Genomic DNA, 26,190 nt, shown 5'->3' with positions numbered 1-26,190 from the left:
ATGCATATTCTTAAAACATGCAAATACAGAAAACACGTGCAAACTCTTACAACGTACAAATACAGAAAATATGTGCAAACGCTTAAAACATGCAAATACAGAAAACGTGTGCAAATACGGGGGGGGGGGGGGGGGGGGGGGGGGGGGTGACTTAGTAGTTAGCACTGTTGCCTTGCACCTGCAGCGTTGGGGGTTCGAACGCCGCCTCCGCCCCGTGTGCATGAGTTTGCCCATGCTTCAGGGGCTTCCTCTGGGTACACGGAGGTATGCATTTGCATTGACATTTCCAAATTGTCCATGGTGTGTGAGTGTCTGTGCGATTGTGCCCTGTGATAGACTGGCCCCGTGTCCAGGCTGTCCCCCGAGTCCTCAGGGATAGGCTCTCTGTTACCCCGCGACTCAGAGTAGGATAAGCGGGATGGATGGATGGATGGGCGTGCAAATGCTGAAAACGGGTGCAAATCAGAAATGCTGCAATAAGCCAAAACCACAAAAGAAACGGTTTAAGACAAAACAGAAATGTTTCCGAGGAACACGTGGCAGAAAATCACCTGGAGGAAGAAGCAGGACCTGTCGTTCTGACACTAGTCACGTTTACATGGACACTTTTTGTTTCAATCGGAATGAAATCAATCAATCAGATTGATTAATCCGATCGCAGTGTTTACAAGAACGGTGAATAAAGTAATCGGGTTGATACACGCGTTTACATGACAGAATCGGATTTGATCTTCTGACATGCGCACAGTGCACGAATACACGTTTCCCGCCGTTCCAACGTGCAGATACTAGCAGCCACTCTCTTGCTTCTTTTTTTCGTTTTAAAAAGAAGACTTAACATTTGCCTATTTCAGCTGCTAATTAGAAGACGACGAGCGCGTGATGTTTCGTGCGGTACTGCGTCTATTTATCAAGCAATTAAAATGCCCCTTCCCGAGCCCAGAACAAGGCGTCTGTGGATGAGGGTCTGAAGCAAGGACTGGTGGGACAACGTCGTCTTGCACCACTACACAGACGAGGAGTGGAAGGAGAATTTTAGGATGACACGACAGTCATTAATGACACTATGCTCCATGGTGGAGGGGAACATGGCACCTGCTGAGGCTACGGTCAGAGCGCCAACACCGCTGACAGCCGTGCGTCATACGTCATTACGTGATTTGTACGTCATTGCACATGCGCAGAACTATCTGGTTTCATTTTCAATCCGATGAAGTGTTTACATGTCCTCTCCATCAGATTAGAAAAGGTTTAAACCACCCCTTACGATCCGAATGAAATTTTAATCGGTTTTGGCCAATTCATTCCGATTGACGCGTTTACATGTGACTTTTTTAAATCTGATTGTGCTTCTAGTCCAATTACGATCGGATTATTAGTGTCCATGTAAACGCAGCTACTGTGGTTAAGCCACTCTTCCAGAAACCACGGTTAGTCTACATTAATCTATCCGCACTTAAAAATTAGGGGGCGCGGATTTTAGACACTTAGCGGTAATAGCGCCTGAAGCGGAACGCGAGCCCGTTGTTGACCTCCACAGCGGCAGGTGGCGCTGCTGCACCCGCTACCGCCGCAGTGTTTCCGCTTTTACGCGCGTGTTTCCCTTTTGTTTTCTTTTGCGAAACGCGTTTCTTACGAATTTTTTTCTGTCTTCGTTTGAGGGGGAAAAAAATAGATAAAACATATAAACATGAGCAAAGCACATCCTCCAGAGTTAAAGAAGTAAGTATGTGTAGAGTAGCTGGCTGTGAGTGTTAATGTTTCTCCTCATAAACCGATAGCTTTAGTGAGCTAACATGGCTAAATAACCGGGTGGTGTGACGGAGTATCTGAAGCACCAGAACCAGAACCGCTGTTTTTGAGTAAATGATTATCTCAGAAAATAGAAATATTACAGTGGTGGAAATGTTATTAGAGTTTGACTTACCTTTTGCTCTCTCTCTCTCTCTCTCTCTTTTTTTTTTTTTTTTGTTGCAGGTTTATGGATAAGAAACTGTCGCGTGAGTAGCTTTTTAAATATTATTTAATTATAAATGGACAGTTTTTAATGTTAGTTTGATGGTGTGTTTCATTTTTGTATAAAAAAAATCCCAAACCTTTTGGCCAAACAGCACTAAATGGATTTTCTGCGAGCTCAAGCTTTATCCACTCTACATTTATTTCATTCCCGTTTTATAATTCTGTTGTAGTGAACTTCAAACCTTCATACATGTTGCTGTGCTGCAGTTTCAGTCCAACAGCGAGTAAATTAGCAACAGGCTAGCCAGCGGACAACAGCCAGTGACTTAGCAACAGCCAGTGACTTAGCAACAGCCAGTGACTTAGCAACAGCCAGTGACTTAGCAACAGGCTAGCCAGCGGACACCAGCCAGTAACTTAGCAACAGGCTAGCCAGCGGACACCAGCCAGTAACTTAGCAACAGTAACTTAGCAACAGGCTAGCCAGCGGACAACAGCCAGTAACTTAGCAACAGGCTAGCCAGCGGACACCAGCCAGTAACTTAGCAACAGGCTAACTAGCGGATACCACCCAATAACTTAGCAACAGCCAGTGACTTAGCAACAGGCTAGCCAGCGGACACCAGCCAGTAACTTAGCAACAGGCTAGCCAGCGGACACCAGCCAGTGACTTAGCAACAGCCAGTGACTTAGCAACAGCCAGTGACTTAGCAACAGGCTAACCAGCGGGCAACAGCCAGTAACTTAGCAACAGCCAGTAACTTAGCAACAGCCAGTAACTTAGCAACAGCCAGTAACTTAGCAACAGGCTAACAAGCGGACACCACCCAGTAACTTAGCAACAGCCAATGACTTAGCAACAGGCTAGCCAATGGACACCAGCCAGTGACTTGGTGTGTGGTGCGTCTGAATGAGATTCCTAGTAACATTTAAAAAAATTAAATAACGAAAATTCAGTATTCATAGAGTGATATTTATTTATGATATTTGTTTTTAAAAAAAGCATAAAACTAAAGAGGAGATTGTGAGCTTCTCTCACGACCCCATTTGTAAATCAAGTGACCCTTTGTGGGGACCCCTGGTATAACAGGATGGTCCGACGCGTGTTAGTGAGTTTCATGGATGTAATAGCTAGAGCCGTGACAATGATGGACTTCCTTCGATATGAGACTTTTGATTCAATACATCTTCATATCAAACAATACAGCCAGAAGACTGAATAATAACGTCGGCTCCATGTCATAAAATTCCAGTAACCTTAATCAAGCCCACACTCCCTTCTCTTTAAAAAAATATATATATATATATATATATATATATATATATATATATATAGATTTTATTTCTGCGTTTGACTAGAGGTTGTAACTTTTTTTATTCCTGACCTCCGATCAGGAAAACCCAAAGAAAACACCCCATCAACTCAAAAATCCTGGATATTTACATATAAAATAAAGGATACAAATAAAGAAGTTAACAAATGCAGACAGTAATAAAGTACAAAAGTGGGAATAGAGGGTTGCTACTATTGGACTCTGTATGATCAAGTGGTGAGTAGTTGTAGCGGTATTTATACACAGAATGTGGAAAGATGTCAAAATAAAAAAGAAAACAATTGTATGTACACAAGTGTAAATGGAGAGTAAAGCATTGCGCAGTGTGTAGAATGAGAGACCACGTCCAGTTTTCCTCCCTTGTCCATTGATGCTTGTGGCGTTGCCTGGATTCAAACTTGCGGTCTCCTGACGATAAGATAAACGGTTTTCTGTTGTGCCACTCGGAATCCTAAAGCGCAAATTTTGCGGTAAAGTTCACGTGGATTCTCTGATAAACAACATTCAACGTTTTTTTTTTTCTTTCCCTCACGTCCAGGCTGACTGCTCCGTTGAGCATCTTATCTAAGCAAGAAGCCTTTATTTTTCATGTGAAATCTGTTTATTGGGTTTTTTTTTTTTTGGTCCAACGTCAAGTGTTGGACCATCTATAAACAGATTTGTGCGCTACGCTGGTGCGATAGTAGCGCTGCTCTTACGTTAAAACACATTTCTGTTGTTGGTTAAGTAAACAGGCCCTTGTATATAAAAATCCATGTCAGCAATTTTCCTAATCGATGTAATTGATTGTTGACTAATCACTGTAGCTCTCTTCGGTTGTGACCTGCGCAAAGTAGTATCTCCTTTTGTTAAACGATCTGTGGAACCTGCTACAGGTTCCTGTGCACCCTGTTTTAATCTACTACTTTTCACTAATTAGCATCATTAACTGCAGGAGAATTAAATTTATATACTAGCATTCTATCCAAAAACAAAAAACTGTCCTAGATGTTAGACAAAATTATCCCTAGTGAGCAAGCCTGAGGCGACTGTGGCAAGGAAAAACTCCCTTAGATGATATGAGGAAGAAACCTTGAGAGGAACCAGACTTAGAAGGGAACCCATCCTCATCTGGGTGACACTGGAGAGTGTGATATGAACAATGTCCTTTCTCTATTTATGTATAGTCATGTAGAATTTTATGTGTATATTAATTTGGAGGTTGTTGTCTTCCTCAAAGTCCTCAAAGTCCACATAGGGTTGGCAGCGATGCTTTGAATAACCAAATCCTCACGAGGCAGAAACCAGCTGGAGCAGGTCCATCTCTGGATGCCTCAGGATCCTCGTAGCGTTGGCTTCTATCTACTGGAGCTGGCACAATCTCTGTGTGCCAGCTATATATGATTCATTATATAAAGCCACAGTTCACATATTTCAAAGCTTTATACCGATTGCTTTTACATACCTGTCCTATAGGAACATTGCTAATTCCAGCTTTGCCTTAACGTGTAATACATTTCTCCATTATGGAAAAGCACTTACAATGGGCCTCATACATTTTTTAGTCAAATTGTGTGTAAATATTTGTGTAAGGCAAACCAGACTAAAAATGTACACCTTATTTACAAAAGGTTTGGAAATGCTGATTTTCTTCATACTCTCGTAGATATGATGATGAATGCCAATCACCCGTAAATTACCAGGCACCAGCTGATTTGCATTTGTTCACGCCCACAAAACTCCATAAAAGGCAAAGCGCACAGCATTAATATGACAATTAGGGATAAATGAACATATTTACAATATATTTTTTTGGGAATCCATTTATTTCTGTAAAGCTGCTTTGTGACAATGTCCATTGTTAAAAGCGCCATACAAATAAAATTGAATTGAAATTGAATTAAACAGTAAAAGTAGACTTTGTCAGAGGAAGAGCTGGAAGTTATTTTGGTTATTCATCTATTCCAATAAAATTATATAATTAACAGCACTTTAAAGGCCAAAATCTGGGGCCAAATTATGGGAAGGGTGAGAGATGTGAAATAAGTGAGGTGGAAAAAAATAGCTTGATATGAAAAAGGAGGGGGTGGGGAAATACTTTACCCAGGTGGTCATGGACTCTAAGCACATCAGAGAGGGAAACCACAGTTTTTTTATTCAAAGCAAAGTGTCTTGGTGACTCTCAGCCAGAAATGTTTCGCATACCAGTGTGCTCTCCTCAGTGCTGTTTTGGAAAAGTAGAGCGTATGTGGCTTAGGAAGACGCGCAGCATGCTAGGGAGAATGCGACAACTTGAGACATGCCAGATTGGTCACTTGGTGCTGGGTCTAATGGTGAGTTGCACAGCATTAAAAGATGCCACAGAAAACTGAACCGGATTTGTACACTGAGTCATTGCAGTGCGTCCTCCTTTTACAAAGCGGCATTATTACTTGAATGACTGGTGTTATTTGCCTTAATTTATGGATTTATGTTGGCTTGCCTTTTTTTTCATATTTCTTCAATTAATCCCATTAATATGAAATGACTGGGTTTCACTAAAGGTTATTATTCTACATATTTAAGTTATTTGCACTAGTAAGAAAAAATGACCATTGCACCTTGAGCACAAATTTATAGAATAAATACAAAGGAAATCCAAAAGCAAAAGATCCACGTAGTTCATCACAGATGGTGATGGGCACTGCCTTTATACAGCGCCAGTCAGCGTTCATTTTTACTTTCCTTTCACATTGTTTAACTACAGGACCAGCATAAATTGTGTTGTGTGTTCTAATATTTTATATGAATCATTAATGAATGTTATCCTGCTATTTGGTTATTTAAAAAGTTGTAGGAAAAACATGTTTTGTGCCAGGTGAACATTTTGCCTTTCTTTTTCTTTTTTAAAACTCTTTAGTGAAGCTGAATGGTGGTCGCCATGTCCAAGGCATCTTGCGAGGATTTGATCCATTTATGAATCTGGTGGTGGATGACTGTGTTGAAATGTCCACTGGTGGACAGATGAACTCTATTGGCATGGTGGTCAGTAATGTTTTTTTTTTTTCTCTCTCTCTTTTTCCCTCACCCCTTCCTCCCACTGAAATGTAAAAGTAACTACAGTCAACTCCATAATCACTGAAGCCTGTCCAAGAATGCAAAAACGATCATATTAAGCAAATATTGCACAAAATTATTCAAATTTCACTACCGAAGTTGGTTGTACTCGATGCTTCGTCCACATTTCAAGCAATTCAGTAACGCTGTGAGCGGGACATTGGCCCAGACTACAGAAGTGTGTTTTTTGTTGTTGTTGTTACGGTTTTATTTTTATTTTATTTTGCATACGTAACAAAAACCACACTTTTATCGTCAAAGAAACAAGTTCAAGTGCCGTTTCTGATAATCTGAAAAATGCTGAATATCTGCTCCGATTATCTTTCAGGATGATCTGTCCACCCCTAGTTTTCAGTTTGTCTATTAAGTTATTTGCGCTAGTAAGAAAAAATGACCATTGCACCTTGAGTCCAAAAATCTCGTTAGTGCGATATGTCAAGAATGATTGGTTGAATGTTTGTAGGATTTATATGGCGTTATCACTGTAGCCAGAAGATTATATTTCGGAATTGATCCAAACAGGGACAAGGTCACAGCAAGGTCAAATGTCTGAAATATATTTTCTTCAGTAGCTTCCTTCCTGTTTGAAGTGTATTTTACGGGTATTTCTGCCATACAAATTAGTAATAAGAAGACTAGACTTGGTGATGGAGGCGTCCCTGTCCACTCTGTTTAAAAGTTTAAAAATGGGTGTTTTTTTCTGTTGGGTTTAATTTAACGCAGGAGTGTTATTCTGCAATTTATGGCTCACTAGATGTTTATGTCTAAAACAAATGAGTGATAATTTTGTTCAGTTTAATACATGAGATCAACCTAAAATAATCAAAAGTTGCTTTGTAGGCTTTATATGAAACAGGCTATTTGACAAATTGTTAATTTTTATGCCATGGTGACTCAGTGCTTTGAGGGGACAACATACACAATTGTGCACACAGCATATTTCAGTCATTAGGAAGATGACTTTGGTATTTGATTATCAGCTAGTTCAGATAGCTTATCAATATGGTGAATTACCAAAAGCAATGTGGATTTATTCTGAGGTTTTCCTGAACTCTCTTCTCTTCACTTACAGGTCATAAGAGGAAACAGTATTATCATGCTGGAGGCTCTTGAGAGAGTATGATGATGACCTTTCTTTCGTCTTTACCCCTTCTCATCTGAGAGTTTGTTTTGTGAATAAAGAACTAGGTGGATGCCAAACTCTGCAATGAATGAATGAGTTACTTTTTTCCATGTTTACAAATGTGTGTGCTATTCAAATCAATAAATTTTGGATAATCTGTTATCCTGTAGTTTTTTTATTGGGTGATTGTGGAAATGTCATTAGGAGGCCAAGCACTGAAGGTGCGTGGATACCCTATGGGGACTGTATGTTTTCTTATTTTTATTTTTATTATTTAGTGTGTTGTGGACGCAACTCACTAATTGTTCTCTGATTTTGTTATTAGGATTGTGCAATACGCAATACTGTTATCTGATATACACTCGTGTCCCCTTTATTAGGAACACCTGCACATTCATGTAGTTATCTAATCAGTTTTCAAATATAAATACCACCCTGAATGCTAGTTCCCATTCCGATGTTCCTGCTGGCAGCTGGGAAATGAATATTCGGCTTCATGTCCACGTGGCTTCCATTCTGTGCTGATCTCCCGGGATTCAGTACCAATATGGCAGATTTCAGCTGTCAGCAGAAGAACTCGACAAACACAGGTAGCAGTGGTACATGCATTTTTTTTTTTATCCAAACAAGCAAAATAAAAGAACAAACAAAATGCCACAACCCCAAACCCAAAAATAAATACCCTATGACCTCTAATTGCCCCAAAGTCAAATATAAATACACCAGTGACCTCTGATTTCCCCAAACCCAAACATAAATAACCCCCCTGCCTGCTAACTGCCCCAAATGCCTAAAACAAGTACACCTGTAAATTGTCATGCCGCAAACCCAGTATAATGCAAGCAGCAGTTAAGGGGCCAAGCACTTTCTGTCCCCACCCCTTAGCGATGGAGGAAGACTAGAAGCCATTGGGACCATCTGCACATGCTTCCACTTTCAGAAGAAAGTGAAATTGCGTTTCTACGACATTCTGTTGTGAAGTTCTTATTGTAAACGTATGTCCAAATTTGATCTATTGGTGGTGCTAGAAGGCTTGAGTGGCATATACAAAAGAGTGCTGTGAAGGTAGCTCAGACTGTCTTCTACCACTGCCAAATTTCATTAAAAAGTGTTTGAAGTGTTCCTTAAGCTGGCATAGGCTCCCATGTGGAAAATAATAATAATAAGAAACACAATCACTTTAGGATGCCTATGCACCTTTGGTGTTTGATCCCCCAATTATTATTAAAAAAGGACAAACAACTGGTGTGTAAAAGTAAATTCATATTTTTAAACTTATCTGTAAATAATTTAGTTGGCTAGCAATTTGCCAGTAATTCTGATCATTGTAAAATAGTCCTTCTTTACATCATCATCATTCAAGAATTAACAGTAGACTCACACCAGATTCTGAACAAAGTTGGCCACATATCGATCCGAGGCTATTGAATCAAATCATATCATCCCACATTGTATAATAGCAGATTCAGTGGTGTTATGAAATGTTGAATTGTTGCCTTATGAATCAAAATCGCATTGTGTTGCTGGGAGTGAAAACAGCTAAACTGGCTGTGCTCTCAGTGGGAGGGGCATACTCGCTCTCCCCTGTCAATCACAACACTAACCAATCATGGCCTGTGAGCTCATGTATGCCTAAAAGGAAGGATAGTGATTTCTCCAGAGTGCGTTACACCGCCCTGTGACATAGCACGAGCAGCACTTCGAAAACATGCCGAGGTTGGCCTGCTTTGCGTGTCTCCGAGGAAGCTCGTGTTAACCTTCACCGTCCCCGGTTGGTAGCTGTTGTGTGATACGGGAGAGCTGGCCAGTGGGTGAGAAAAGACCAAATTGGGGAGAAAATGGGGGAAAACATTATATTGTGTTATATCTTTATCAATTTGTAGTTTGATCATAGATTCTAGACTGGTTGATCACACTCCAAAGTCTTGAAATAGCATGGCAATAGCCATGGCAATAGCCATGACTATCATTAAGACCATCTGCGACTGGGGAGTGCTTAGGGCTTGGCAAAGAAGAGGGAAACGTTTTAAGTATATCACATACAGTGCAGTTGGGTTGAGAGGTGTTAAATAACACATCAGCACATCATACTGTATGTCTTAGTCTAACCAGGGCCTTGTCAGTGAGCAACATTCTGCCGGTGGAGAAATGGTGCCATCTACTGAATAGAAGACAAACCTTTCCATTTTGTAATGCGCAGGTTCCCAACCCTGCTCCTACTGCAGGTTTTAGTGTTTTTCTGGCTCTAACACACTCACCTCAACTCAGGAAGGGCTGTTAATTAGCTGATTAGTTGAATCAGGTGTGTTAGGGATAGGGGCTTTCCAGGACCAGGGTTACAGCTGTAATGAGAAATAAGCATAAGGCTACATGTTGATCACAGCCTCTAACACAGGGGTTCCCAAAGGCTTTTTTTTTTTTTCAGCTGAACCCCTGCAACATAACTTATTTTCCTTAAGTACCTTCTTTAAGTAGGCAAACGTTAAGTAAAATATTTGTAATAAATGGCAAAATTTTACTTACAAGCTTGTTACTTTTCAGTTTAACAGCATATTTGTGTATTTTTATTCTTAGAATTTGTTATATATATAATTATATAATGTATATAATTTAATGTGACCTTCTTATAATGCTGTACTCTTATAAGTGCAGTAATGTAACATAAATGACATGTGAGGTCCTTGTGCTTGTCCTCAACTTTATGGGTCCAAACCCAAATGAGCCAAAAATGATCATGCCTTTCCTTATACTCTATATCAATGGATTTCCTTTATGGGGCCAAAACATTTGGTACCATGATATCTTCAGTGCCATGATGTGGCTAACAGATAATGAGACTGTCACCGAAATATTTGCTTAAAATATCAAACAATGCCATGTGAAATGTGATGTTTGAACATTTAGACGTTTACGGATTTTGGGTGAGAGAGAGAACTCCATTATTTAGTGAAAAAGCAAACAGCAGACACCAAATGTCTTTTGAAGATGTGGAAGATCGGCCACATTTGGGGTGAGAAGAAAATTGCGCATATAGAATTTTTACGAAACTGTTAATTTAACAAGGAACGGTTTGTAAAAACTGTCAAAATGGTAGCACTTTCCTATTATTATGGAAACTTTTCAACACATGCACACACACTTTGAAACATTTCTTGCAGACAGCAGGCAGAAAAACAGCTTTATCTCAGATCTGAGGCGTTAAAAACATTGTGTACATTTTCATACTGCTATAGTGAAAAGCAATACAGCTCGCAGTTTCCATTAACGAAAAAGTGCTCGGTTTTACAAAGGTGGTGGTGGGAACAATGCAGTTACAAAACAAATCTGCCTGTAAATAATCTACAATTCGATAACACTGAAAGATTGTACCACAAAAAAAGTGCATTTTCAACTTCATATAATTAAACAAAATATTAACTTTCATCTGAAAGTCTAAGATGAATCGGATGAGAGGTTGGGCTGAATCTGCATGATACTACACATGGCTTTTTTTTTTTTTTTTTTTTTTTATTCACCACAATGTCCAGCCAAAAGCTCCTACATCATGATCTAAAGAATAAATCACATTTCAAAAGAACACTGGTAGGATATTTAATCTGCATGAAGTTCGCTCATATCAAGGAAACCAAAGCTTTATTGAATCACTGTAGATGTAAAATGGCTAAAAGTTGTGTATGTGTGTGTGTGTGTGTGTTTCTCTTTTCTTTTCCCCTACATTATGCTGATGGCACACATTTTGGTCCATGGACAAATTCAGGTATTCAGAGATGCAATAATATTTGGAGAAATGAGAGGAGCTGATTTTGTGATGACAGTTCAGTCTGCGATCAGGATAATGCTGAGGAACACTTCATCAGGCACAGAGACGTTACAGGAAGTAGTCGGGGGTCCGGCGGGTGACGTGCGGTTCTCCTCTTCTAGGCGCCGGGTCGAACTGCAAACTAAGGAAAAGCATACGCTGTGTTTAGAGGCGCATAGATCTATATCTGTGTTATATGTAGATGCTAATTTTATGCTTAAGTTACAAAGTTACATTTAAATAATAATAATAATCTAAAAATGATTATATTTGTACTGATAGGATTTAAAAATGATTGTCTTGTTTTCTTTTTTCACCTAATGATCATGTAATAATAATGTAAACATGATAAACAGTGTCCAGGAGCACAGGAAGCTTATACTCCTTTATACTCACAATGAATACTTGAGCGTGTCGTCGAGCTCCATGATGGCCGCCTGATTGCCGCAGCGGTAACAGTAATTCGGAGCACTGAAGATCGTGACGACGTTCCGCTCGTGACACCAGTTGTATCCCTGTAAAAGGAGTTTCGAAACATCAGACCGCACTCTGCCGCACTGACAAATATCAACAACACGTCATAATTCATGACCAATAAACTCAGAGAAAAAGAAAAATCTGAAGAAAAAAAACCTCCCAAAGTCCTGGTCACTATGACAACTTCTGAGCTCTATTTAAAGATTCAAATGAAAATTATTATTTTTAAAAAATAAATAAATAAATAATATACTTTTACAGCTCATACACTATTCTTTATTTTAAAAAAAATAAAAACGTTTTATCTATTCAGCTCATTTTAACTCATTTTTCCTCACTCACATTTTTTCAGCCATGCTTGAGCACAATGTGATTTAAATCCATCAGTGTTGTAAGACAGCGCCCCCTCCTGTTAATGATTTAGTAACATTTCTATTTTATTCTGTAATTACTAAGAAATTCACTGTACAAGATATTCTTGCGCATACGCTATATAGCCAAAAGTATGTGGACACCTGACCATCACACCCATATGAGCTTGTTGAACATCTCATTCCAGATTTATTCCCCATTTGCTGTTATAATAAGCTCCACTCTTCTGGGAAGCTTTCCACTAGATTTTGGAGCGTGGCTGTGGGGATTTGTGTTCATTCAGCCACAAGAGCATTAGTGAGATCAGACACTGATGTTGGTGAGGAGGTCTGGGGTTCAGTCGGTGTTCCAGTTCATCCCAAAGGTGTTCAGTGGGGTTGAGGTCAGGGCTCTGTGCAGGACACTCGAGTTCTTCCACTCCAACCTTCACACACCATGTCTTCATGGAGCTCGCTTTGTGCACAGGGGCATCGTCATGCTGGAACAGGTTTGGGCCTCTTAGTTCCAGTGAAGGGAAATTGTAATGTTACAGCATACAAAGACATTCTATACAATTGTGGGCTTTAAACTTTGTGGCAACAGTTTGGGGAAGAACCACATATGGATGCGATGGTCAGGTGTCCACATACTTTTGGCCTTATAGTGTATGATATTAAAGTTTGTGAAATCTTGAATTCTTCACTCTTTCACCATGTGGTAAGCAGATCAAGTTCCCTTTATGCAAGTTTTCTCATGAAATTAATCAACATGACCTACTTTTTTTGGATGTTGTTTAGCCCCGTAATACACAACTGACTATAATCAGGAAAAATAAATTCTATAAAAATGCTGTAAAACCAGTAATAATAAAAGCGTGTGTGTGATCAGTAAACAACACTGTGTCGATGTCTCCTCAATAAGCAAACAAGCAGCATGCGACGTCACTGAGATGTAACTTGTGTGTGTGAGTGTGTGTAAGCTATCTGGGTTAGTACTACACACTCTTTTCTGCTGAAATGTTAGCTCATTGTGCCTCCTGGTAATAAGTCTTGCTGGCTGGACTTGTTATATAATCATGACCATAGTTTCTGCATTACCTCCATGACTAACTGGTGAGCTCTGGACACCAGGGTCAGGGAGTTGGCGTGATTGAAGGTTTCTGAGATGTCCTGGCCGAACGTGTAGCCGGCTCCTCTGGGTGAAATCCCCCAGCCACCGCGGTCATCGGGGTCTGACCACAACAGGTCGCACATGGGACCCTGTCAATCACATAGCCATGGACAAGAGTTAAAACACAACCGGTTTTCCCAAAAAAATGACAAACAAGAATTTTATCTAGTAAGGTTAAAAACAAGCCCTAACATTACAGTCTGTTCTACCAACGCATTCACTTCTTTAGAAAATCCAAAAATTGGATTATTATATATATATACAATTCTTGTCAGACTTTACTAAAAAAAAAGCTACATTACACTTTATTTGGATGTTAGAGTATGTCTCATAGACACAAGTAGAGTTAAATCACGTTAAATCCTGTCAATATTCTCCTACACACTACAAAAAATGAGTTCTTAGCAAGTAAAATATCTTGGATAGTTACAAAAACAAATACAAAACTATTAAGCTTACTTCTAGATGTTTTCACTATAAGCTTTAAATGTTATGTTTTTAGAAATCTCTTGAGTTTCCAACTGGAAATTACAGATTTTACACAGACATGAATTTTTTTTTTAATTTGTCATGTTAGAATCATGCTGACACGCTATAAAGCCAGATTTCATTCCAGGAACAGACACAAATTTTTCAGTTAAAAGTGTACGCTGGCTTTCTAAAAAGAAACGCAAGACATTCACATTCATATGACAACAGCTGTATTTGTAACATGAAGTGCCTAAAATGTGTGTAAGCTTGTAAAAGGAATTAACCACTGAGGGAAAAAATGGCTTTAGAAATCTCCAAAGGTGGTTTTGCAGAGCAGTTGGCTTAGAATCAGACCTCATGTGGGACTTCCTGGATGCGGTCCAGAGTTCGAATGTGATCCAGCGTATCGATGGACGGAGACAGTCCTCCATGGAGACAGAAAATCTACAAAACCAATCAGAGTTGTGATTACGGAGTCCTAAAATAGCAGCGATCCTCAAACACAAAGATGTGAAAGGTGTATTTTTACACACACATTGATAAAGAGCTCATCTTAACTTGAAGGTCAGAATCTTGTAGAATAACAAAAGACCTCTTCTCTTAACTTTAAAATAGACATTTACTTAAACTTGATGTTTTCTTTTTTTGTAGTTATTTGCCCTCTCTGGTTAAAAAAAAAAAAAACAATCTATTGCAAGCTACTTCAGAAGAACATTTCATAACGTGGCTTATGCTCCGCCGAGGGAACTTTCTCACGGCTGCATGTTCCAAGACAAAACACACTCAGAGAGAACTCATGGCTGTGTCCCAAACCACATAATGCACACGAAGCAGCAGGCCTAAACAGTAATGACACCAGTAGTGTACTAACAAACTATTCAGTACAGCAGTATGCAGTTTGGGAAGTCTGAGTACGTAATTAAAATAAAATAAATATAAAATATATATAAAATATAATATAATAAATATGTTTTTAAAAAAAAAACATAACTGTGACTGTCACTGTTACTGAGTACCAGGCGAAAGAGCAAAATCTCTCCAATTCCTCATCTGATCACCTCTGGTCACTTCTGATGTTTGTATTTTCATTACCCAATCTGTGTTCTGCACATATTTTATTATCTAATCTGCATATACTGTTCTCCAGCCTCAAAAAATGCTAGACACAAGCCAGATGCTAGAGTCAGCAAGCTAGATATAACACAGTGCAATACTTTTGCACACCGAGGTAAGCAGATGCACCAGATAACACACTTTCGCCCAATATAACCCAGTTTAAAAATGTAAATTTGTGAGAGAAACACACAACTACTTCCCTGACTTTAGTTAAAATAACTTCACAACTGGTTAACGATACAAACTCCACAACGAGAATAAATCAACTGACTATTATTCACTAGCTTCCTGTCACTTTAGAGACTAAGGAAAAAAAACCTTACATTTCATCACACTTTGTATTATAGAGTAATATTTGACCCTTTTACTGTCTTGCACCTGTTTATTTACACTCTCGCACTCTCTTGTTGGCTGCAGCTCCTGCCAGGCACTATGTAGTTAGACTTTTTTCAAGCCTAAAGTTCCAACACAGAGGTACCTGAACTGTTAACTGCATTACTAATACAAGATTGTCAGGAACATTCACAGCAACCCTGAAACATCAGATTACTCAATAATCATATTTTTTTTAAGTAACAAAAAATCCTGTGCACTGGAGATTTAATCATGTTACCTGTGTGTCCACCAGGGCAGTGAGGGGAAGGTAGTCAAAAAGGTCGGTGAAATATTTCCAAACGTTTGCATTGCCGTATTTTCTCAGACACTCGTCGTAGAAGCCGTAAACCTGTGTGATCTGTCTGCTTTCGTGGTTCCCTCTGAGGATGGTGATTCGCTCTCTATATCGAACCTGAGGAATTACAAAACGTACTTACATAACTGATCTCCATTAACTAACGATACAACACAGTACAGTTGAGATGCTTCTTTATAATAGTCCAGAAATATTTGGTCAAGGCAACCAATCTTTACCTTTAAACACACTAGAAGTGTGACAGTCTCTACAGAGTAATAGCCTCGGTCCACATAGTCGCCCATGAAGAGATAGTTGGTGTCTGGTGATTTCCCGCCGATCTTAAAAAGCTCCATGAGGTCGTGGAATTGCCCGTGGACATCTCCACACACCGTGACCGGACAACGTACCTCCTGAACATTGGACTCCTTCGATAAAATCTCTTTAGCCTGGCAACCAGACAAATAAAGATGTGACGACACCAAGGACACTGAGCATGTCATAATTTACTTATAGAATTGATGAGTAAATTTGGAAGTGAGAGATTAAATAGCGTCGGCTTTAATTTATTTGAAATATCAGAAATGGTTACTTGAAATAATAATTACAGAAGTTGTAGACTCATATAACAGTTACAGCGACTATTAGGCCTAACTTTCTAAAACGCTAAATGAAGGTGATGTCAAGTTCTTTTTGAGTTAGGAATACACTATTGAATAGTCAATATCTATTCTAAACATGATTATAAATGATGGAATAAAACCCTGAGTACTTTGGGTATCTAAAATGTACACCATTAGAAAAATTCCATAAACTTTCATATAAACAGGTGGTGCGCTAACAAACACTGCAGTCAGTCCGCCTAAAAACGTCTAAAATCTAGCTAGCTAAGTACGATTTCCTCACACAGTCAGTGTCACGCTTTGCTCGAGTTACTGACTAAGATATGTGACGTAATGAAATTGGCATAAGTCTAATCAATTAAGTTTGTAATCAGATACCTACTGTCGAAATGTTCATAACTCTCCTGTGCGATCATCATCAAAACAGAGAAGAGCGCTTATACGTTCTGTACAGACGACAGCGCACAAAGTTTTAAAATGTTTAAACTATCTAATAATGAAGCAACTTGCATAAAAAGAAAACGCTGAATAAACCAGATGTTATTACTCCGTTATTACGACGACGAGGTTCGTGTTTAAACTCGGAAAGTGACTTTTACCTCAGGTGATAAGACAGAGGCTGATGTGTATGATGCTAAAAATCAACCTGAGAACTCATTTCCCATCGTAAACTTATAATTCTTTTAAAAAATCATCAGTAATTTTGTTTTTTTAAGTGGATTATGATATAAATGTAGAGGTAGATGCAGCATCTTTCAGTGGAACGGGAATGAAATATTTCAACGCTTTAAATTTTATCCTTTTTTCACGTTTGGAGATAAACAGACTTTAAAAAGCCAGATCTTTACTTCTGATTGAGATACATGCCAAAGTGAAACATATTTAAATTCAGGAAAATGTGTAGTTTTCAGGACTATATAGTAGAAAATGTCAAAATTTGATCATCTGAAGTGTTTTCCCGGCCCGCCACACATATCTCTGGAGCCCAATAGGGTTATACTAAATTAATTTTCTGCTCTCAAATATTTAATTTTAAAATAGTGACAGAGTAATTTTAAAATAGTGACACATTTCCTCACAAAAATGAAGGGGGTGTAAACTTTTGCACATACTGATAAACAAAGAATAGGTTTTATTGACAAGCAGTTTCCTAACCAGCGCAGTAAATAACTACAAATTCGGCTGTAATTTTGCTCAAATGTTATTTATCGGAGCAAAAACTGCAAAATCTAAACTCCAGTACCAAAATTATCTACAAAAATCAGCAAACTTCTTTCTGGTGTGTTAGACGTCTGCCTGACAACGGGCGCCATTACAGCGGACACACCCCGCCAGCTCTGGTTGCTACCTGCAGTGCACTCGAAAACAACCAATCAGCGGCTTCCGAATGCTGCATGACAGCCAATGAGATGCCAACTAGGCAGGACTGACAGCCAATAAAAATAGAACTCACCGCCGCCATCTTTGGACTCGAACATCTAGTAGCTATAGTAACTCGTTTATTTAAGCTACAGTAAACTGGAACAAAAGTGTGCGTTCAATAACAAGTGTTAAATATGGATTATGAGACATACTTACTTTCTCGCATAAAAATTTAACCTGGTTCTCCGACAGCTGTTTGCACTCGTTCAGCTGCTCGATCCATTGATCCAGTTCTTTTGTAAACACCTTCTCATCCATACTCACCAGCCGAGAGCAAATAAAATGAAAAAATAAATCGTTAATGTAGGATTTTAGGGGGAGAAAGCGGATGTTTTTTTGTGGCCAATTGAGCTAAACCGGGTCTCGCGTCATCCGGGTCTTTCCGTTTTAAAAAAAACCGTTTAAAAATTACAACGAAGCAGCTCAGTTCTACAGATACATGCAGAATTATCCTAACGTATCCGAGAATAATTTAGGATTTTGACATGAGCACTGAAAAGAAACAGAAAGACAGAAATAGACTCCGATGATTGCGAGTCTGAAGCGCCTGCACCCGCGCAGGAAGCGAAGAGGAAGCTGAGCAGCGTTCAACTGCTCGATGCGTTTCATCACGTTGTGCAGTATTGGTTTCCTCCTGATGTGCAGTGTTGTGATTCAGCAGCCTGTCAGGAATATTTTATTTTCACTCAGTATTGGTTTAACTCCTTGTTTCACGCGGGAGAAATATATGGTGTTAATTTTATTTCGAAAATCTTCAATATATTTATATTTTATATATAAAAAATATTAAAGAAACAGTGATGTGAAACAGCTTTTTCATTTATTCACACAAGTGTTTGCTAATAAAGCACCTTGAGCTGAACTGAACCATGTGTTGGAAACAAAAATAATAGCAGTTAAATAATGTCTAACATTTTTTTTTAAGAGTTAGCATTTTTCTTTAATAGTGCAGTTGGTCGATTTAATTTATTTCCTTATTTGTCTTCTTTCTGGTAATATGTCAATTTTTATTTTTTTCTTTTCATAATCATTGGTAATCCGACTTCCTTACCTAAAGGTTGATCATTAATGTCTATAAGTCATAATAATATTGACAGCCAAGTTTATTGTAGGTAGCATGGTGGTTCGATCCCGATCTGTGTGGATTTTCACGTTCTCCCCGTGTTCATGTGGGTTTCCTCCAGGTTGTCTGGTTTCCTCCAACCTCCTAAAAACCTGCCAGTAGGTGGGTTAGCTATGCTATATTGCCTGTGTGTGTGTGTGTGTGTGTGTGTGTGCGTGGTGTCCCGTGATGGTGTCCCATCCAGAGTGTATTCCTGCCTCATGCGGTCTTTCTGCAACAGGCCAAGTTTCACCAGATTCACCGCGACCCTGACCAGGATAAAGCACCTAAAAGTCATAATTACAGATGGTTGCTTTGAAAACAATTTTGATAGCTAAGTTTATTGACTTCACATGTGGAAAATGAGACCCTCCAAGTAACATGAGCGGTTTTCAGAAGATTTACAATTTTTTGCACACTACAGCTCTGTATATCTGTTTTTTTTTTTAAACATATTCTATTTATGTATATTCATATTCTACATTACATTAAAGGCTGCTAAACTTTCTTTATCATATAGTCTACTAGATTTTATTATATTCTGTTTTTATTATCTATGTGTATATCTAGTTTGGTGTTGTTCTGTTCATTGTTGCACTGTGGGATGAGACACTAAGGAAAACCATTTCACTATATTACATCACATGTATGTAATATGTATGTGACAAATAAAGAACCTTGAGAAGAAGGTAGACACACAGCAAGAAAAAAAGGCAGCTTTTATTGGGACGGAGATGATACAACTCTGCCAGAGGAGGTGAGAGTTAAGGACGTTGCTCAAGGACGCAACAGTGGCAGCTTGGCAGTGCTGGGATTCAAACTCACACCGTTTGGAAAGGTAGCCCTGAACGTGAACCTCAGAGCCACCACTGTGATATGTTTGAGTTCGAGGCTACCTACAGCTGATCTTGTAACTCCTACTGCTGCACTCTCTGGAGAAAAAAAAAAAAAAAGTACATAACTGTACCTTTCCATGTCACTCTAATACTTTTAGTATGTACCTTTTACATAGGAGCATGTACTATAAATATAATTATATTTAATTGCTTTAATGTAATTAAAATCATTTTTAAAGGTACACAATATCCACATTTCCATGTAAAGGGAGCCATTAAAAGTATAAAAGGGGTACCGCTGAGGGTGAGAGACAAAGAGAGGTACTGTTTAGCACTATTCTCTATGAAAGTGTGAGGGGGGAAAAGATGTTTGGAGGCATTTTGGGCAAATTTTTTTGCGTATCTTGTCTTAACATTTTGAACCAATCGATTAAAAAAATATTTCAGTGCGAAATACACAAATTACTGTCTAGGATTTCTAGTAAAATCCATACTCAACTCGTAATTCTACTGCAAAACATATAATAACAATATGCAAAATGCAGGTTTATGAATAATAGTATTATTATTTTTTTTTTTTTTTTTTTGCTGTAAACCATCACAATGTTGTCTAGTGCTGTGACGGGGTGTTTATTAAGGCACCATGTCTAATTCACAACACTTTGGCACGGTGATGTTGAAGGCACCCCTGCTGCTGTGAGAGGAGGCGTTTCTTTTGGGAGGGTGGAGGGAAGAGGAGAGGAGAGGAGAGGAGATGCTGCTGCCTGATGATAATAATAGACCACTGAACAAATCTCTGCATATCAAACCCAACCTCATTTTATATAATCAGTTCTTAAAAATATAAAACAAGGTTTAAAGCCAACACGAAAGACATGCACACAGACCCTTCAGCGATCTCATCAAAAAAAAAAAAAAAAAAAAAAGGCTATTTGTCACAACTGTAGGCCTACCTTTTTACATAGTCAGAATGAACAAAACTTTGAAAATCATTTGAAATCATTTCAGGATTAATCTGCTGACGCAGTTATGGTACAAAAGTGCAGCACTAAGCCTTAGCACTTGAGGTCAAGTCCAGTCACAAGCTGAATGGGCCTCCGTCCAGTAAAGTACTTACCACAGTAATTACTGAAATTGGCTGCCCCACATACTTAAGCCTTAGTGCTGAATTACCCCAGGAAAACATAATAAATAATTCAAGATACATCAAATCTTAGTGACCTAATATTCTGACAACACAGTGTTGTCATTATTATACATTATACTTATCGCACAATATTTATTCACTCATTCCTTTTCAGTAATTGTTTTATCGTTTACGTCACAGAGGATCTGGAGCACATCTCGGGAACGCTGGGCATGAGGCAGAACCCTGGATGGAACACCAGTCCATCTTAGAGCATCATGTATATACATTCACACCTAGGGGCAATTTATTGTTCCCAATCCTCCTACCGGTATATTTTTGAGAAACCAACACAGACATGAAGAACAACGACATACAGAAACTCCACACAGACAGTAACCTGAGTTCAGGATTGAACCCGGGGACCCTGGACCCAGCAGCGCTACCTACTACACCACCGTGCATTGCCTTACTTTAAATAAGTCACGGTATTGTGGTCTCGTTTTGTTTATAATTATTCGTATTCATTTATTGGCAGACACTTGTATCTAAAGTGACTTACAAGTGAGGCAGAATCCAATCCATTATCAGCTGAGAGGCTGTTAGGTAGCCTTGGGCCTTGAACTTACAACCTTCTGCTCACTAGAACAGAACAATTATCACATTTTTCCCTGTGACATTAATGTACATACTCTGTTTATTGTCTTATATGCATATACTGTAGCTTGTCTATATCGAAATGTATTGTATTGTTTTGTTTGTTGATTCTTTGAGCACATTCTTTAACCTTAATTTGCTTAGGTGTATGATTGGGCTGTATCCTGTGTCTGTTATAAGTCAGCATCTGGATTTGAACTCCGGATGTACACATGCACAAACCTAAGAATGTAAAGGAGCTTGAAATGTCGTGCACAGATCACCAACCAGCTTTACAGTCAGAGACTTGGTGATGGTATTTTTTTTATTTTCTGCTCCACCAGATCTTGATTTTGGTTTCAAGCGTGCATGTGATTACACATGAAAAGGCTGATGTGTTCAAACATCCACTGGTTTCACCTCAAACAGCCTCAGGAGCACGTTGCTTGCATAGCTGCCCTGTCTGTCTAGAAACATCCTGTTTCTCGAGAAACTCTGCATACTACTCTTAACTTTTACTACATCCACTACAGCTGAAGCTGCAGCTGATATTTGAAATGTGTGAATGTACTGTACTGTGCAAACGTCTTGGGCACGTGTAAAGAATAACTGTGAAGATTCTTTTAAAGTAATGAAATGAAAAGTATCTATGTATCAAATAAATGACCGTAATGACCAGGAAACAGTAAAAATGAAATAAAATCAGTATTTGACATGAGTAATGACCATAGTTTGTCTTTAAAACTGCATCAGTTGCAGTCGCAGGTACACTTTGTGCACTTTTATAAGTAAATCATGTCATCAGCTCTAATGACATACAAACATTTCTCTGTAACATTTCACTTTATGTAAAATAAACATTTGAATATCCATTTTCCCACTAGGGCTGCACGATATAACAAAATTATCGAAATATCGCAAATGTAAATATTGCAATATGCATATTGCAAGGGCTTGCGATAAGTGAATGATTTTAATACTTCAAGTTTTAGGGTGACGCAGATAGCAGAGAATATTTCTTTTCCTCAAAAGAACATGAATCATATGTTGGTTATGTCATTTTCAGGTTTGAAATATATAAATATATATATAAATATAATTTACATTGATTTTACACACTTACAGCATTATCGTATACCGTATACCGCATATGGCATCATTTAACAAGTTATCGCATATCGCTTTTTTCTGAAATATTGTGCAGGCCTATTAATTCAGAAGACACTAAAAAAACATTTAAGATGAAATGAAATTAAAAAATGAATGGTTGCCTAAGACTTTTGCACTGTACTGTATATGGTGCTGAAAACCATTAGAATGCATCCCCATGTGTCTAAGTTCAAAATATCACTTATTACATGTGTTCTTCATTTTACAGTTTCATTTTTGTGCATTTAATAAAGGGTGTGTCAATAAAGAATGCCAATCATTCTGGAGTTATCTGTATGGAAATAAATGGGGTGTTTGTTTTATTTATTTATTTTTTAAATGGATACAATAGGTGATTCATTCAAAATTGTGTGCATTTGTGCAAAGGCATATAAGATGAGGATTTCAGCACAAAAAAAAAAGAGACAGAGAGAGCAGTAAATATAACCTAGGAGCAAAGACAATAGGTTTTTCCACTAAACAGGAAATGCAGTGATGGTTTCTAGTGTGTGTGTGTGTGTGTGTGTGTGTGTGTGTGTGTGTGTGAGGGGATTATCTGATGTGTGTGCATGCATTTCACTGTGAGGTGTAGAATAGCTAGCTGTTGAAATCTCACACATGGGCTACACTACAGCGAGGTCCTTTCAGTCTGCGCATGCGCGTCGAGCCCGTCTTTCAATATTGTACTTTTTTTTTTTTTTTCTTTAGTTAAAATGGCTGCCTTACAGATTTAAGCCTCAACGCTCCAGGATAAAATACCTATTCAGCAAAGCATAATAATTGCAATCCGCCATTAGGACGGCACCGTTAGGGTTCCTAGATGTTTCAGTTTAGTGTTAAATAGAGATATGCTTTGGTTTCAAGGATGGAAGATCTATCTGTTTCATATTTAACCCTTTGCTCTCTGAGATCCGCGTCCAAATGAGGTAAAGTAACGGCTTTATTTGTCGCCATATACGTCTTTTATGTGTATTGTTTCTCTTATTATGCTCTGAATACTCATTTTTTCCAGCTAAACAGTCGATACTATGGAGCAATAAAAGAAAACATCCTGATGCTTGTTTTTTTTATAAGGATATTCCTCGTCGGTCTTTGTACGTTTTGTGTACAAGTGCATGTCTGTTGTCAGCCTACAGTCAAGGCCTACACACACTACCCTACCTTACTAAGTAGTATGCGAAAATTGTTCCATACCTGTACAGTAGCGTACTAGCCAAACATTAGTACGTTAGTATGCTGTTTTTTTTTAAACTAGCCATGGCAACGGATTGTAGCGTTCTATTTCAACATACTGTTTAGTATGGAAGTGCGCGAGTTTAGACGTCGCCATGGCGACTTGACGTACTAGTTAGTACGGAAGTATATGTAGGTTTTAGACACACTCAGAAAAAAGGGTGCTAAACCGTACCATTTCCTGTTACTATTATGGTACTATCATCATTATCATCTTTTTTTTTTTTTTTTTTTAAACCTCTAATGTGAATCTTTTACATGGAAATGTGAATGTAATGTACATTAAAAATGATTTAAGGACAACTTTTGTACTCTTCATTAGCTATAAAGTACTTCATAGCTACTCTGCATGCACCTGTCCAGGTAAAAGTTAGAGGTAGAGAAGAAGTACCGTTGAGAGTATACCCATAGACAAGGAACAGTCTTTTTCTGAGAGTGTAGACGTAGCCTTAGTATATTAGCTGTTTCTCCTTAAAAGCTTTTAAACCTCCCTATGCATCAATGAGTATTTGAGTATTTTTTCAAACCAGTACATCATTTCACACTGGAATATCCTGGCTCACATTATGGAAGAAAAATGTGTTATGATTTCAAATTCTGATTATCTTGAATGGGAAAAGAAAAAGAATATGAGTAGATGATGACTACATGACTATTACATACAAAGTGAGAACCTACATGATACGTGTCCCAACTGACAACCCCGTTCTGAACCTATTTTCACAGAAAAATGATGCATCAAGTAGCTAGCAACAACAACGACTACGGCTTGGGCGGCCTAGCCGAAGATGGCCAGCACTCGAGCAGCCATTTCGAGTTGTGCGCTTCACAGTCGGGCAAATTCTACCCGTCCGGCCCGCCTCCGCCGCTCCAGCTGCCCATACCCAACTTGCCCCCCTTGCCTCAGAGCATGATCAAGCCCATGTCATGCCAGATGCAGGACTCTCCGAGCGACTTTCTGCCTCAGGCTGTGCGCATGAGGGCTGCCGAGGCACCCGAAGGCTCCAAGAAGAAGAAAGGACTTGGGAAGACGGGAAGACGCGGTAGACCTGCGGGTACCACCAAGTCCGCTGGGTATCGGACAAGCACAGGAAGGCCGCCTGGCACCACGAGGGCAGCGGGGTTCAAAACGAGCCCAGGGAGGCCGCTAGGGACAACCAAAGCTGCTGGCTACAAGGTCAGTCCCGGAAGGCCTCCGGGCAGCATCAAGTCGTTGGCCAAACTCAACAAACTGGACTATAGCGCCTGCAACGGAGCACCCTTCCCTTACACGCTGATGCAGAAACGGGCACTTTGCGAAGCCACGGTTAAAGAGAAAAACACTAGCGAATGAGAGCAGGCTTTTGTATTTATTAGGAAAGGATGAAACCGTGTATATCCATGGAGTGACGTTTGCACTGAGGCAGGACTCTCTTGAGGCAGAAAGGCAAATTTTGATACCTAGGCTTAACACTTATTATCTATGTGAAAGTGTTACATTGTCATGATCATTTTCGTATTATCTCTATCCAAAGAGCATTATCATTCTCTCACACTCGTAAAGGAGCAATAAGTAGATTTCTGTTTCATTTCATTAGGATGCAATGTAATGAAACCTTCAGGAAAATGAATTTGTGGAGTGTTAGGTCATAATTGTACGTACACTCCGATGGCAAGGTTCACGGCAGACGCAGACAAAGACCTTTCCTTTCTACGTCCTGTCCAAGAGAGAGACTGACAAGCAAATCCCAAAAATTGCTGCTTATTGCTCCTTTACACATATATTAACCTACTGTACAGATGTGCATGATAGTAGTCTTGTGAAAGAATAACACAGTATGTATTATATTAGACATTTTTGGGCCAATAGTATTCACTCAAGCAAATGTATAGAGAAAAAAAAGAATCACTTTTGTGTTGTTTTTAAAATTGTTACCTAACTTTTGATAATGTGACTGCTCGAGTCTTCGCCGTTCTGTATCGACATCCGATTTCATTCCGCACTCAGAACATTAATGAATCAATATCACGTGCATATTTATCCTTCCTTTCAAATGTGTTACGTGATTTGTGCTTTGCCTGTATTGTCTTTGGTATGAACTATCTTTTATTTGTATTTATGAAAAATGTGGTGCCCTTTTGCAGTAGTGTCGAGTGACCTTTGAAGAATATTTGAATTTATTCTTTTTTTTTGTTTGTTTGTTTGTTTGTTTGTGGTGAGATGAGAAAAATGAATCAGTGTAATGCTTTACAAACTTCTTTTGTAAATGTGACTGTGAGTTGATAGCTTAGTATATCCTGTAGTGTTCCTGTTCCATACAAAAATATTCATGTTTATCCAAATCTGGAATGCCATGGTTCAATCTTTTGTTTAGTGTTGTGTAAGCAGTTAGCATCCAGTCTGCTAAAAACAATAAACAAATATCACTTAAGCAATGTTACTTGCATGGGAACGACTTCTTATGGTTTTTAAAACCATGTGGTTTTCGATGGTTTTATACAGAGGTGCCCAGTATTCCCGGGATGGATAAAGGATAAA

At 38.8% G+C, this 26,190-nt stretch overlaps 3 protein-coding genes across 3 annotated transcripts; 2 read left to right on the top strand and 1 right to left on the bottom strand.

The window, feature by feature from the left end:
• The first annotated feature begins 1,559 nt into the window (after window positions 1-1,559).
• On the top strand, window positions 1,560-7,653 carry snrpg (small nuclear ribonucleoprotein polypeptide G). The gene is made up of 4 exons (XM_026947310.3): window positions 1,560-1,722; window positions 1,978-2,000; window positions 6,172-6,296; window positions 7,441-7,653. Exons 1-4 carry the CDS (start codon window positions 1,691-1,693, stop codon window positions 7,489-7,491), a joined length of 231 nt encoding a protein of 76 aa, XP_026803111.1. The 5' UTR covers window positions 1,560-1,690; the 3' UTR covers window positions 7,492-7,653.
• A 3,324-nt stretch (window positions 7,654-10,977) lies between these two features.
• On the bottom strand, window positions 10,978-18,175 carry ppp2caa (protein phosphatase 2 catalytic subunit alpha a). The gene is made up of 7 exons (XM_026947347.3): window positions 17,747-18,175; window positions 15,785-15,994; window positions 15,489-15,662; window positions 14,114-14,203; window positions 13,216-13,377; window positions 11,687-11,805; window positions 10,978-11,432 (listed from the first exon to the last, which is right to left on the bottom strand). The coding sequence occupies exons 1-7, from the start codon at window positions 17,846-17,848 to the stop codon at window positions 11,360-11,362; spliced, it is 930 nt and encodes a 309-aa protein (XP_026803148.1). The 5' UTR covers window positions 17,849-18,175; the 3' UTR covers window positions 10,978-11,359.
• A 4,951-nt stretch (window positions 18,176-23,126) lies between these two features.
• si:ch1073-44g3.1 (uncharacterized protein LOC797133 homolog) lies at window positions 23,127-26,088 on the top strand. The gene is made up of 2 exons (XM_026947349.3): window positions 23,127-23,365; window positions 24,399-26,088. Exons 1-2 carry the CDS (start codon window positions 23,361-23,363, stop codon window positions 25,003-25,005), a joined length of 612 nt encoding a protein of 203 aa, XP_026803150.1. The 5' UTR covers window positions 23,127-23,360; the 3' UTR covers window positions 25,006-26,088.
• Window positions 26,089-26,190: the final 102 nt, after the last annotated feature.

The sequence above is a fragment of the Pangasianodon hypophthalmus genome, chromosome 9 (assembly GCF_027358585.1).
Source record: "Pangasianodon hypophthalmus isolate fPanHyp1 chromosome 9, fPanHyp1.pri, whole genome shotgun sequence".
Lineage (NCBI taxonomy): Eukaryota > Metazoa > Chordata > Actinopteri > Siluriformes > Pangasiidae > Pangasianodon > Pangasianodon hypophthalmus.
Note: the sequence above shows the minus strand (reverse complement) of the source record. Positions and strands in the feature narration are given on the sequence as shown.

What these genes read in the sequence shown, in the direction of transcription:
- snrpg (XM_026947310.3), top strand. Translation starts at nt 1,691, where the DNA reads ATGAGCAAAGCACATCCTCCAGAGTTAAAGAA. An exon ending in CATCCTCCAGAGTTAAAGAA is followed by an intron (nt 1,723 to 1,977) that starts GTAAGTATGTGT and finishes TTTTTGTTGCAG; the next exon opens with GTTTATGGATAAGAAACTGT. An exon ending in TGAACTCTATTGGCATGGTG is followed by an intron (nt 6,297 to 7,440) that starts GTCAGTAATGTT and finishes CTTCACTTACAG; the next exon opens with GTCATAAGAGGAAACAGTAT.
- ppp2caa (XM_026947347.3), bottom strand. Translation starts at nt 17,848, where the DNA reads ATGGATGAGAAGGTGTTTACAAAAGAACTGGATCAATGGATCGAGCAG. An exon ending in TTAAATTTTTATGCGAGAAA is followed by an intron (nt 15,995 to 17,746) that starts GTAAGTATGTCT and finishes TCTGGTTGCCAG; the next exon opens with GCTAAAGAGATTTTATCGAA. An exon ending in GACACGCTCAAGTATTCATT is followed by an intron (nt 11,433 to 11,686) that starts GTGAGTATAAAG and finishes GCTTTTCCTTAG; the next exon opens with TTTGCAGTTCGACCCGGCGC.